The sequence below is a fragment of the Amphibalanus amphitrite genome, unplaced genomic scaffold (assembly GCF_019059575.1).
Source record: "Amphibalanus amphitrite isolate SeventyFive unplaced genomic scaffold, NRLGWU_Aamphi_draft 000882F_arrow, whole genome shotgun sequence".
Lineage (NCBI taxonomy): Eukaryota > Metazoa > Arthropoda > Thecostraca > Balanomorpha > Balanidae > Amphibalanus > Amphibalanus amphitrite.
The window spans coordinates 99,204-112,827 of NW_024882376.1; the positions used below are offsets into that span (position 1 = coordinate 99,204).

General features: G+C 54.9%; 1 protein-coding gene across 3 annotated transcripts in view; it reads left to right on the top strand.

Moving 5' to 3' along the window:
- Positions 1 to 13,624, top strand: part of LOC122367618 (aryl hydrocarbon receptor-like) — a 95,784-nt gene that overhangs the window by 22,264 nt on the left and 59,896 nt on the right. For all 3 annotated transcript variants that reach the window (XM_043340889.1, XM_043340891.1, XM_043340890.1), the window contains exon 2: positions 11,590 to 11,780. In XM_043340889.1, the coding sequence (XP_043196824.1) occupies positions 11,590 to 11,780 (191 nt within the window). The remainder of the gene's footprint in view (positions 1 to 11,589; positions 11,781 to 13,624) is intronic.

A 13,624-nucleotide genomic window follows, 5' to 3' on the forward strand; every position in this document is an offset into this window, starting at 1 on the left:
CGGCGGCGCGGCGAGCCCCAATGACCGGCCAGGCTTGGTAGGGCTGGGGTAGTAGGCAGAGGTTCTGGTGTAAGCAAGGGCTGCATGCTTCGGTTGGTGTTCGCTGAAAAGCCTGATGGGAAGACGGACAGGTGAAGTGCAACATCAACGTTTTGGTGTTCAACTGTAAAGCAGTTGGTGTAATCATTGGAGATTGCTCAGCTAGTGTCGACTGCTGGTCTGAGGTCGCCAACTCGGTCAAAAATATGTTATCCATGCAGTCGCTTTATAATTTGTGCCATATGTCTTGCACATTCTTGATGCGACGCTTTGTGAAATGTTGCAATACTTGTCGAGACACAACAAACTGTGACTCAGCATACTACGTTCTCAATGCTGCTTCTAAACACCCTATTTGTGTCGGGAACCAGCCATCTTCCCGCCTCCCGGGCTTGCCGATTCTCAAAACCCTGCTCTCCGCAGTGCCCGCAGTCTCCGCTGCAGTGAGGCGCAGCGCTGTGCTCGTCGCTTTGATCGTCCGCCCACGGTTTGCCGTTGCTCATTTTAACACCGGCAAACCGGCGCGCTGCAGCCCGCCGAGCCGAGATTCTGGGCACGGCCATCGGCGCCGCTCGTATCGTAAAGTATTAATTGGCGGTGCTGATGAGAAACGGTCACTCCCCGCGCACCGCACTGCTCCGGCCGGCCCCGGCGCGGCCCGGCAACGGCCCCAAAGGGCGCCCAGTCACGACAGCCGGCCCCCTCGGCGGCCGTCTGGAACCTTATGGCAGTGCGGCCGGACTCCGGTGTTACGCCCCGATTTATAGCGCTCGCCTCGAGCACCGACGCGCTGCGGGTACTGCGGGGCCCGCGAGCGACGTGACGATGGATCGGTGGAACAAGCTCGGGATGATTTCAGACGCGTCGCCCTGTCGGCTCCGTGTGTGCGTGTTTGGGTGGGGACGCGTGGGAGCCGAAATGGGCCACCGGGACGCGCGAACCTCCGCGGGGTTGCGTGTTAGCACCGGCGCATTGTCAGCGAACAATGCTGCATGCGAGCCGCAACGCCGGGTTTTCGTGAGCGGCCCTGGCGGCTGGCGTGATTCAGCCGCGGGAGACAGTGCCGCGATCGAAAAGGCGGGCCCGGTCATGCGTACGGTCGAGGGCGTTGCTTCACACACTGGACAACATGCAGCTCCGCCGTCCCACCCCAGCGGTCACCCGGAGATGTGACAGGCGCCAGACACGCCAGAAAAGCGCCGATCTGCTCCGACAGATCCGCTTCCCGAGACGTTGGTCAGCCTGGCTGAACCGGCGCTAATGATTTAGTGGCGGTGATCACGACCTGCCGCCGATCGCTGTGTGCGGTATCGGCTAGTCATCGAACGTTCCGCTGATCGTGAGAAGAGGCATATGGACGAACAGGATGCTGAGAGAACTACTGCCAACGATGGTCAAAGCTGGGAACTAGATCGACGAAAGGGGTGCTCAGTCGGGAGAACAGAGGTGTCCGGATAGTCGACCAGCCGTGTTTGATGCATGCACGTTTGACTGCGTGTGCGTATACACACATCTCTCTCTCTCTCTCTCTCTCTCTCTCTCTCTCTCTCTCTCTCTCTCTCTCTCTCTCTCTCTCTCTCTCTCTCTCTCTCTCTCTCTCTCTCTCTCTCTCTCTCTCTCTCTCTCTCTCTCTCTCTCTCTCTCTCTCTCTCTCTCTCTCTCTCTCTCTCTCTCTCTCTCTCTCTCTCTCTCTCTCTCTCTCTCTCTCTCTCTCTCTCTCTCTCTCTCTCTCTCTCTCTCTCTCTCTCTCTCTCTCTCTCTCTCTCTCTCGCCTTTCCCCACCCACGTCTCCTCCCCCGCCACCTCCTCGTAGTAGCTGCGTTCGGCACGCCGTCCGTTTCGTGCCGTGCTGTCAATGGGCGGGAAAAATGCGCCGACCGCACGGGCAATTATACGCCGCTGATTGCCGGCTATGGGACAGCTCCTGCCATCGGCACGGCCCGGGCCGGACGGAAAGAATGGATGTCGTGCGCCGTCCTGCGGCCGACATCCGGGGAGTGCGGGCGGCGGCACAGACTCTCCCCAGGTGTCGGCGTCGGGCGGGGCGCTGCGTGTCCCTCGTTCTGTTTTGTTCTTATACACATGGCCGGGAGAAGTGGGTCAAAAACGGACGATGAAAAGTATGCATAGTTCAGCAACAGTACAATAATGAGATGCAGCAAAACGTATGGAAATAAATGGATAAGCCCGCCCTGTTGTCAGGCTGTCTTGGATTGGCTGGAGGCCACCCGCCGGGCGCGAGCTGTTTTGTGTTTTATGCACAGCGCTGCACTCGGCCATCGCTGCTCACCAATATCCTGCCGGTTTGGCTGGCGTGTTATGGAGGGAAGGCTGCAGCCCGCGGCTGGCACTAGGCCCGGTGATTGACAGACAAAATTAACTCCTCTGCAAGAGGTCATCCCCTCGTCAGGAAACGCCTCCGCTTCAGGGACGGGTCAGGGCCGCCCGGCGTCGGCACTTCAACTGCCAAGTCGGATTGACTCATCCATGTCAGTGGAATTCTAACGCGGATCGATTAAGATGACGTCGGGTGAGGAAAACTTACGCCATTTAGGTGACCATTGGAGGCGTTTTGACATGGATTGCGCCATAAGAATCTCGTCTTTTTCCAGCGTGTGATGAGCTGGGCAATGTTTCCGTTATTTGAAGTATTTTTCTCAAGCGTACTTAAACGTGCGTCTAGGGTTTGTTTGGCTTTTGTGGTAGACAATGCTAAAATCAGCAGCGGAAAATGAGTTAGCAAATAAGCATGTGGTGCATGCCCATCTAAACTCTTTGAGAACACCCGGCAACAAACTCATTAAACCGTTTCCGGCCTTGAACAGACCACATAACAGACCCCTCTACAGACATCAGCTGTTGCAACATCCCTCACTCTCGTAGTCCTTCACGGATATTCAAACGCGCACCGCACTGCGCACAGGTGGCACTGTCCTCCCCTCCCACCCTTCCCCACCCCTCCCCCTCCGCACGTCCCCCCCCCCCCCGCAGCTGGTTCGGTGGTGGATCTGCCACCCCTCACCCCTCACCCCTCCCCGGCCGTGCAGCAAAGCTCATCAGAGGCCGAGCCAGCCGTTTAGAGTCGGATCTGCCCACAGCCGACAACAAAGCGCTAGCGCCGACGGACAGGAAATGAAGGCAGAAGCGGTGCTGAATGTCCACTGACGCCGCACGTGGGGGGAGGGGGGCGGGGATCAGTGCTGGCGGGGAGGGGTTTTCTGTAGAGGAACGGGAAGGAGGGAGTGGATCTTCCGAACGCGTTAAATTAGATTTATTGTTCACCGTATATACGAGCGAAAACCGACGTAGTTGATAATTGTCAACTTCTTTTTCTTTTAGAAACATGATCCTCCACTTCGGTCATACTCGTAACAAGTACTTAAATTCGGCGTCATCATTTAAATCACATATAAGTTCGGGGGAGTTCGCGGGCACTTGGAGACTCGAATTCACTCACCCTGATCAGTCTAAAACTAAAAGTCATTGCCTTGTCTTTGGTGCTGAACATTTAGCTGAGCTGCCTACATGGCAGTTGGCCGGTCAGCAGTTATCTATCCGCTCTGAAACACAGCATCTAGGTGTGACCATCAGCACTGATTTACGTGGCTCAGCGCATGCGCGGTCTCGAGTAAGACGTGCCCGTGGAGCTTTTTACGGGCTCACACCTGCAGGAATGTTTAGCAAGGCTATGTCTGCTTTAGACAAAGCTTTTCTATGGCGCACGATTGTAGCCCCTTCTTTGACATCTGGGAGCATCGTTGCTCCACTGAGAGCTGCTGACATAAGTAACCTGGAATTATTTCAATCTTCTAGTATAAAGGCAGCCATTGGGCTCCCTGTGTATGCCCATCATTCTGCCCTAATGTCAGCGCTTGGCATTCCTAAGGTTCAAGAGCTTCTCCGATCGCTTACGCTTCGCGGCTTTGCTCATCTGTTTCGCTCGGATCATAGGCTTAAGCAGATAATGATTCGCAGCCTTGCTGTTCTAGCTACTACGCCTTCAGAGTTAGACGGATCATTCTTGAGCTTTACACATAGCCTCGGAAATAATAATTTTGAAGTTACAATGAACATAGCATGTGGCAATGTTGATGGTGAGCTTATTCGTGGCTCTTGTATGAATGATGGAATTGTGGACACAATCAAATTCCTGCTCAACAGCACTTGCTCTCATTCGCGTAAAATTCTTAGGCTCATAACAGTCACAAATGAAAGCACCAGGCACACAACTTGAACTAAAGTATAGGTACTATCGATGGTTTTAGAATGTCCAATGATTAGCTCTTGTGAATGTCCTTGCGTGGCCTAGCATTGTTCTGCAGGCATTAATGTATGTACCTACCTGGCCCAATGTATATGTACTGCTACTTGTTATAACTGTCACCTCACCTTGTCACCTCACATTGTGTGTGTGATGCAAATAAATGTGATGATGATGATGATGATGATGATGATAAAATGAAAACCCAGCTGTACTCCTTTATCATATAACAAACAAAATATCCGAATCCTCAAATAAATGCAATGAAATCTTTTGAACTCTAAATGGACGAACTGTTGCAGCCTTTCATCTCCCCAGGTACTGATAACCTGTCTACGTATACCGACTGTTGTAAGAATTTTCTCACGATTTAATTACATTAATGATAATATTCCATCACCCGGTTCTCAACGTTCCGGTTCCATGCAAGTCAGCTTTTAATCACTCCATCATTGACGCTCATTCTAGCCGTCATCACTCCTCGCAAATTAAATCATTTTACCTGAGCGTGTTTAGATAGCGTTAATAGCTTTAGCCCCGATATTGTCCACTGATAGTGGACAGATTTTCTACTCGCTTTTTATTATCGGTGCCTACACCGTCTAAATCCGTAGCAAGTCCTTATTCGCCGTCCGAGACCTTCTTCGGTGGTGGACCGTCACTTCGCGTGACCTGAGCCCACCTGGAGAAGGCTCGAGCTCAGAGCCCCGGCACGCCGTACTGAATCACCACGTAACCACCGATTTAACGTCGATTCCGACGCAGCGCGGCGGCGGCGGAAACGGCGCAACGACGCGCTGTAATTCGTCGAGCTCGACGCGGCGTCCGGCGGGCGCGGCGCCGGTGCCGACCCGTCGTTATTTACCGTTGATCGTCTACGGCGCTAATTTCATTCTGGGGCACGTAGCGGGTAATTGTCCACTTGCATGCCCGCGGGTGTTTTATTTGGGCGAATTTCGGTGACTGCCGCCGACAATTATTCACTGTCGCCCCTGAGCGGCGACGTTTGAGCCGGGGTGGCGCGAGGCGGAGCGCCACCCGCCGTCTAAAGGCCCACATTACGCCGCGGCATGAATTTGGCGTACGACGTCGTTCAGGGCGGACGGCGGCGGCGGCGGTGGCGGCGCGGATGTGTTGGCTGCGGCGGGCGGCGCGGCCGGCTATACGCGCCCGGCTGGGAACGGCCCCGTGGCGTGCCGAGCACCCATGAGCGGGCGACTATGGGCCGCGATAGTCGCCGTCTGGCTACTGTTCACCAGCCCCGGCGAGCCGAGGAAATTACTCTCCGGACGGTAAACGATGCTGAACGGGCAGTGATTGCCTGAATTCACTGTTAGCCGACCCGTTAATAAGCGTTGTAAGTAAGCCTGTTAGGGTAAGCAGAAGCAGCGAGCAGTGGGGGAATTCACAAAGAGCGCGACGAAAATCGAAAGTGTGCCGCCTGGGTTACTATTGTGGGCTAATGTCGGTGCCATTGGCCGCGCTGCCAGTGTGGGTAGGTGGCCACCGGCCGGTGCATATTTGACGCCCCTTGACATGCAAGGTCGTTGTACGTGTAATTAAGCGACTCGACTGAAGAAGCTGAGAAATTGTCTGCGGCACGCACATCGGTTGAGGGCGATAGAAGCTCGATGGATCGGTACTACATAGAGGCAAAATGAGCCACTTTAATAGCGCGGAAACATATGGACTCGACTATGCTTGCTATCAGCGTAACAAATATTGACACAAAAACGCAAGTTTAAATGTAGATAATATTTCAAATCAGAAATAAATTATGCCATCTCAGCTAGAAAGGATCATCGGTCAGATCGTTTCATTAGTGTTCAATTGAAGCAGTAATCACCAAACCACCCTCTGTGTAATCCATTAGTCCCACGTCAGCCCACCATGTCATCTGAGTGGTGACTCGGAGGCGAGTGTCGCCAGCCAGCTGACGGGTCACCGACGAGACTCATCTGATGGTCATCTTGATGAGTCGGTGGCAGCTGCGACGGCGGTGGCGACGGGAGAGGGGTGGCGGGAGGGAGGACGAGAGATACGGGGAGGAGGAGAAGAGAGGCAAGAGAGGCGGCGGAGAGTGGGGCGGAGAGCGGGGGCGGAGGGCGGGGGCGGAAGGCGGTCAGCTCCGCTACGCCCCTCATCCATCGTGCGTCGACGTCTTCATCTCATCAGGCGCTCGGCGCGAGGTGGCCCGACCGCAATTATTTTCTCATTGTCATTCTGTGGGCCGGGTGGACCGGGATCGTGGCTCGCGCTGGTCCAACGCCCCTGGTCTAATCTGGTCTTTTGTGGTCTGGCCTGGCTCTGGTTTGGGTCTGATTTTGGTCAAGTACGGGTCTCATCGTGCATTGCAAATGTACACCTTGAACAATCCATCTGTTGTGCGTATTGGTCGAAGGTGATTATTCAGCTCATTTCACTTCGACCATTGGGTGCAACTCGCTCTTCATGTTCCTTATATCATTCTCTCCCACTCCCCACCTTCTCCCGTCTCGCCACTCGCTCTATCCTATGAGTGTTTACTAATGACCGGCCGATCGCCATCTCCGCCCGGCGGCCGGCCCGGGGCGTGTTTATGTGTGAGCGGCCGCGCCGCTTTCGCGCCCCGCTGTCACTGAGGGTAAACAGCTGATCACCGGTCAGGATCGGTGATGGATAGGTCTTTAGTCGCCTCTCGTCCACCCCTGTGGACAATCATTGGGATAGATAGCGCCGGGGTGAGATCGTCGCCTAGTGGGAAGGATGGGAGCACGGGCTGCCGAGACATAACAATCGCTAGACGGCTTATTTGTTCGATTATTGTTCGTGAAGGACAATAATGCACCGTCAAGATACAGAAAACGCACGACGGGTTGACCAAACAGCAGCATTCGGCGATGCGGTTTTATCCGTGCATGATCTTAGTACAAGCGATCAGCCGATCGTAAGTGCAACAGCAAACGTCGATACTCCGTTGGTGGCGTGGCTGTGGGGCTGTGTGTTTGGACGAGCGGGGTGGACCTTGGTCGTACGTGTCCGCTCCTTCCATTCATGCTGCCGACGAGTCTGTTGGAGAATCGTGACCGGCGGGCGGCGCGTGCGGCCGGGGCGCGTGAGGGCACGTGATCGGCCCACGTGGTCTGTGACGTGATTGCGTGAGAAAAGCACGTGCCGTACGACGGCCTAGCCGCACGTGACACTGACCACGAGCAGTGCCCGGTGGACGGCGCGATCGGGGAAACGCCGGCAGCCTGCCCGGAAAATCGCCACCGACGTTTTTACTGAGACACTGATTGATTGATAAATGATGCATGAGTGGTTTACTTTTGGACGACACCGGAATGTGGCGGCCTCGCGTGCGTCCCTGATGGATCACTGGCGAACGGCCTCGTGGAAAAATCACAGCCCTCATAATATTGATTTAATGAGTTCGATTTATCATGTACCGCTGTCTCATGGTCAAATAACACCACGATAACACGTTTTCCTGATCATGCGATGAGGATATGGCTTATTTCGTATGAAAAATGCGTAACTGCGATAAAATGGCCGGACAAACTGTGTCACTCCGCGACAGGACAGGATCTTGCTTCAAATGAATGAGGGAGCACGTCTCAAGTTTTTTTTAGGCCGCATCCACTCCTAAAGGACTGCCATCTTTTCAACTGACATCCAACAGACGAATGATGTCCAAGTCGCGCAGAATGGTGTTCACTTGAACAATCCGTCAGCCTGCCACGACCAATCGCCTGCGGGCGTTTCCGCTGACAGCCACAAACCACAACTATCCGCAGAACTAAAAACGGCCGACCAGCCCCACTTATTACCCCGGGCAATGACACGGGCGTCGGTCGGCCAGGGCCACTTTTTCACCGGCTTCAGGACCGATCATCACTCGGTTCTGATTGTCGGTGACTCGGATTCGCTCAGCTGTTATCACGGACTTTGAATCCCGTGTTTGCGTTTTTGCTCCAACTCCCAGCTTCCCAAATTGGTCGTAAAGGTATGCCGGACTCACTACAAGCACTCGGTTTGCCGGAGCCAAATCGGCGTCTCTCTGAGGCCGAAACAGTCACTCTCTGCCCTCTCACTTCCTCGTTTTGAGCTCATCGATGCGGGACCCGAGCTCGATAGTATTCCGCTGTTCCACTGAATGCAGGTGCAGGCTGTTCGCGCCCCTGTTCGGCTGCCAGCCTCAGTCAGCGCGACTGTTACCCCGCAGCTCGATCGTTTCTCGGTAGACCTATTGATGGTGCTGCTGCAGCCTGGTTTCCGCGCCGATGCTGCCCGCATCGCGGTGAACCTCAGAGCCCAGAGGCGAGCTCAGCGTAGTGAATATTTACGCGATACAAAAATCGTGCTCTTTTTGCCATGACGACTATTAAGCTTGACGAGGACGAAGCAATGTTTTCATTGAAACTAAGCAAAAGGACGATTTCTATCGCACCTTTTTCGCTCACAATCCAAGCACCCGAACCTCCCACCCCTAGCGGCGCCTCTGCCACCAATGTCATCCGCGGCGGCCGGCTACGGTTTATGTTGCAAATGTCCTTAGAGGTCTCATTGCAGACAGTAATTGCGGCGGTAATGACGCGGAATTAGTGTAGTTCGGCCGGCGGTGGGCGGCCGTGAGGGTCGGGCGCCGCGGACTGCCCACCACGCGCGGGAACCCACCACCTGAGCACGTGGTCACACGTGGCTACGCGTGGTCACGTGGCGCCGCCACGGTGGTGAGCGTGGTGACTATCACGGGCTTTGTTTGGGCTAGATGCCCCCGGCTGGGTGAAACAAAAGAAAGGATCAAAAGAACAACAGGGAATGATATGATTGTTTTTACGCTGCCTGGTCAGAATCATGTCTCAAACCGTTCTTTTTATTTACCGTCTCCGTCCAGCCCCCTGGATCTTCCACTCAGCGCCCTGCCGATAGCGATCGCTAGCTCTATCGCCCCTCATTGAACGCCTTCCGTGGCCTGCCAGCCAGCCAGTCAGCCTCACTGACCGCCGGGCGACCGGCCTACCTGGTCTTCCTGCCCCTGGCGTGGGTTAATTGGCCGGCTCCTGCCCATCTGCCCCCGCCAGAGATAAACAGGGGCAGGTGTGTTGGGTGACAGCGCCGTGGGGGGACAAACGCGCCACCAAATGGCCGACGATCACAGCCGCCGCTCCCCTCATCAGCCCCCTCGACTCCCCATTGGGACGACACTGCGGTGGGTTCTGCTAGTGATGAGAAGTGATGAGCATCGCTAAAAATCGCCGAGAATTAGTGGTAGTGGTAACAGTTCATCAAAAATGCTTCGAATAGTTAATCGAATAAACACCGTCTAAAGACAGAACGGACTTCCCTATCGACTTCCACGTCTCCCCGTCATTTCACCCCTCCCATTATCCCCTCAGATACCGACATCGCCATCCATCCGAACCTCCGGTGACCAGACTGCTGCCGGGGGAGGGAGTGTATCCCAGTAGCTGATTAAGCCCGGCTCGACCTCAGTCTCTGCTGATTAAATTAGCGTCCGACGCGCCGAGAGAGCGTCACCACCGCCGCCGCCGCCGCCGCCGGCCGCCGGACCAACGAATAATTTATGACGTCGGATCGATAGCACACCGGCCACCTGGCCCGATGACGATGACGTCATCAAGGGCTATGTGACGTCATCTGAGGGAGGAGCTGGCAGAGGGTCGGCTGGCCAGGCTTGGTCAGGTCAAAGTGTAAGATCGGTGGTGATCCAGTGATCCTGAGATCTATCTACCACTTCACCGCCTACCTCAATTAAATACCGCCCAACATCCTCCGCCCGCCATCCTAAGCGAGCCGCTGCCTTTGTCCGCGTGTCAGCGGTGGCAGGTCCGCTCTGTTGCAGGATTGCATTGCAGTAGGTCCGGTAATTGTGCGGTGAGTCACATAAGCTCGCCACTCCTTCATACAACTGAGGTGGCGCGGTGCAATGAGTGACACCTCCATCGCCACTCAATGTGGGGAGCTGCTTAGGTGTAGTGCCCCTGAGGAGATGTTTGGAAACATCTGAGCTGCTACAAACGCCTCCTCCTAAGCCCATCGTCCTTCATTTCAAACTGAACTGGGGCGACTTGTGAGTTTGGACACCGCACCTCATCCTCTCCCCCTCCGCCCGCTGCTCCCCCTCTGCGGCACCCCTCCGCCCGGACCCCCGACCGGTCGGCATTTAACCTCTGACCACCGGAACCGCTGGCGGCATTTATCTCGGTAATCGCTCCGTGTTGGGACAGGCGGCACAATGCTGCCGACGGGGCGCCCCGATAATGGGCGCCGGCTGCTCTCTGAGGGATACGCGCTCCGCGAGAACGGGGGCACCGCGGCAGTCCCGGACTCCTCGGACGCTGTCGATGCTCTGGGTCTGCCGGGTTGAATGTTGGTCACTCACTAGCGGATGCTCTGGGGAAGATGTGGCTTTGGGCCCTTGTGAAGACCGCCAAACGCCTGAAAGATCTTCAGATGTCTGTAGGCATAGGCGGGTTGAGTCGTCTGAGGATGCCTGCCCGGGGTGTATGAAATGGCTAATCATGAAGGACGTTGTTGAGGATTGGATTGAATGAGGACGTAGCATTACAATATCCGTACAGAACAAAATGATTGTTTTTATCAGCAAAATAAAGCTTTCCGAGAGCTTGTTATCTCCGCCTATGGGCGTTCACCACAAGCTGAGAGCATGTGATTGCTCGTGTCGGCGGCGAGTGGCGATAGTGAGTGCCACATTTGTCCCCCTGCGGCAGCGCGCAGGGCGCCCCCGGAGGTAATGGACCGCGGAGAGACAGTCAATTGTTTCAATGGTCGTGTCCAGGGGCGGATGTGAGGGGAACTGTGACGATGCCATGACGAGCACGTGTGTGTGTGGGGCGGGGGGGGGGGGGGGTAGAGGGACTAGGGAGACTGATGGGGAACATGAGATGGTGTACGAAATGCTGTTTGCTGTTCGGTGTGATTGTTAACTGATAAGTGATTGTTACCGCATTGTCTGTATCTCATATCTGTATAGGCAAGAACGTTCGACCGTCGACATTCACACCAAGTTTTAGGCTTCCGTTGCAAAAGAAACCAGCCATCACAGTCACGCCGACCTGAGTTAGCTAAAAGCCGACCTGTACCACCCCCGTCCGGCGTGGCGGCCCTTCGTACGCGCTCGGGCGCTAACGACCGCGGGGCGTCAATAGTCCAGTGTCCGACCGCGCCCGCGGCGAGAATTATTCATAGGCCCCTATTTAACCGACCCGTGATGCCCCCTTAGTGTGCGACTCGACTTTGACCACGGCCTGCCGTTCTACCCACAGCCTGAAGCCGCAGCCTGCCGACTCGAACGCCAAGAGCAACCCGAGCAAGCGTCACCGGCTGCGCCTGAACGCCGAGCTGGACACGCTGGCCAGCCTGCTGCCCTACGAGCAGAACATCCTCTCCAAGCTGGACCGGCTGTCCATCCTGAGACTGGCCGTAGCCTACCTGCGCACCAAGAGCTACTTCCAAGGTCAGTCAGGGTCAGGGTCGAGGGTGGGTCGGAAGGCTCGTCTTCCGGTTGAGAATCGTGCGGTTTTCGTGCGGAGCTGTGGTTAGCTTGATGCGAGGTCTGGCGATGCACACTCACTGCACAGTGCAGAGGTTGAGAAGTGGTAGACATGATCCTTCATGCCCGTGTGAGACGGCGGAATGGAACGGAAAGCAATTGTGGAAGCTGCCAGACTTACCTGATGGCGACATTTTTATTCGATGCAAGCGTAATTAAAAACGTGGCTAAAGCTTTTCTAGCCTCAAAAACTGCATCCACAAATGTTGTAGGTTTTGGAAGCCGTGAATCTAACTTTTGGTCAAATTATAAGATGTGGCGCTTCCACGACCCGCTCCACCGACCTCTTTTTGAAAGGATCATGTTGTGATCAGGTGTTTGTCATGTACCCGACGTAAAGAACTAGCCACACAATCTAAGAGGTTGCGATGGCTAAGATAATATGTCACATTTTCCTGTTCTTAATGATTGATTCGTGGAGCTCTTTCTATCTAACAAGTCTCAGATGACAGCATCAAAAGCCAAGATGAAATGGATTCGGATTTTCTTCGGTGTAAAGTACCCCCGAGGTCGTATACTCATCCATTTATAAATGCATTCCGCGTTACGTCATTCCTCTGATGACGCAGAATAGGTGCCGAAGTCACGTGACTTGGGGTTACTTCTCCCAAATGCCTATCTTCAACTGAAGCCCGATATTATCGAACACGGTAATAGCAGAGAAGGATCACGGACACGGAATCAGTGGCCTTGCCAGTCGGGGAGGCTCCATTATGATTGGTTGATTGATAGGTGTGATGCATTGCAGATTGACATGCACGAAAAGCCGGACTTTGACCGGCTGACCTTGCTAAATTTAGCAGGTGCATACCGTTCGGTAGAGATAAACATAACTCAGATTCATGAGCAGCTTTATTGGGGAAGATCGTCACTCTTTGGCTTATCAACCAAGTCTTCGAAGCGTTTCATTCACGGCAATGGCGTACACATTAGGGCAGCAGTTCACGCTCCGGGAAATTCTGCTACCTAACCCTGCCATCATCCTTGTCAGAATGACTTTAAATAGTCCGAAAGGGAGCACCCGCGACATCACCGTTTGCACTACAAACTCCGTCCCAGCGGCGTGTTCCCGCTTTGTGACGCGATGGGAGCCAGCACAGCGCCTCAGACGTGGGAGGCGAGGGCGGCGCCGGGCGCGCCACAACTGTCTCCACCAGGGCGCGGCGCGTTTGTACCCGCTGCGCCGCCCTCGTCATGTCAACTGGCCGAATTAGGCCTGATCAAGTCAAGTGTTGGTGGAGGATTTGGCCAACATCAGACGAGCCGACGAGCTCTGATGAGCCGCCTCCTCGGCGTGGGGGTACGACAGGGAGGCTGAGCACGTGTCCCGTTGTCGAACGGGTGTGGTCTGTATGGCGAGAACAATGGGTGCGGTGTCACAGGAGACAGGATGTGTCAAAACAAACTAGAATATTGACAGGGCATCGGGATAAGTAAAAACTTCGTATCCAGAATAAAAAGCCTTGGGGTGAAAAGAGACGGAACAAAGGTACCGACATGTATGCAAAAGCGTAACACATCCAGCAGAAGACATTCTATGTGTCATTCTCTTCGTGTTTTCCCTGAGAGCATCGCAAAGGCAGCACGCCTCCCGCCGGCTTGGTGTTCCGTGGATAGCCGGTAGGACCAGGGGCACAGCTCGCTCACCGCTCATCCAGCGGGGCCACAAACCGTCGACCGAAACGGCGACCAATACTCATCATCATCGGCACAAAAAGTCCGTGGCCGCGGCCTCGCGCCCGGCGCCG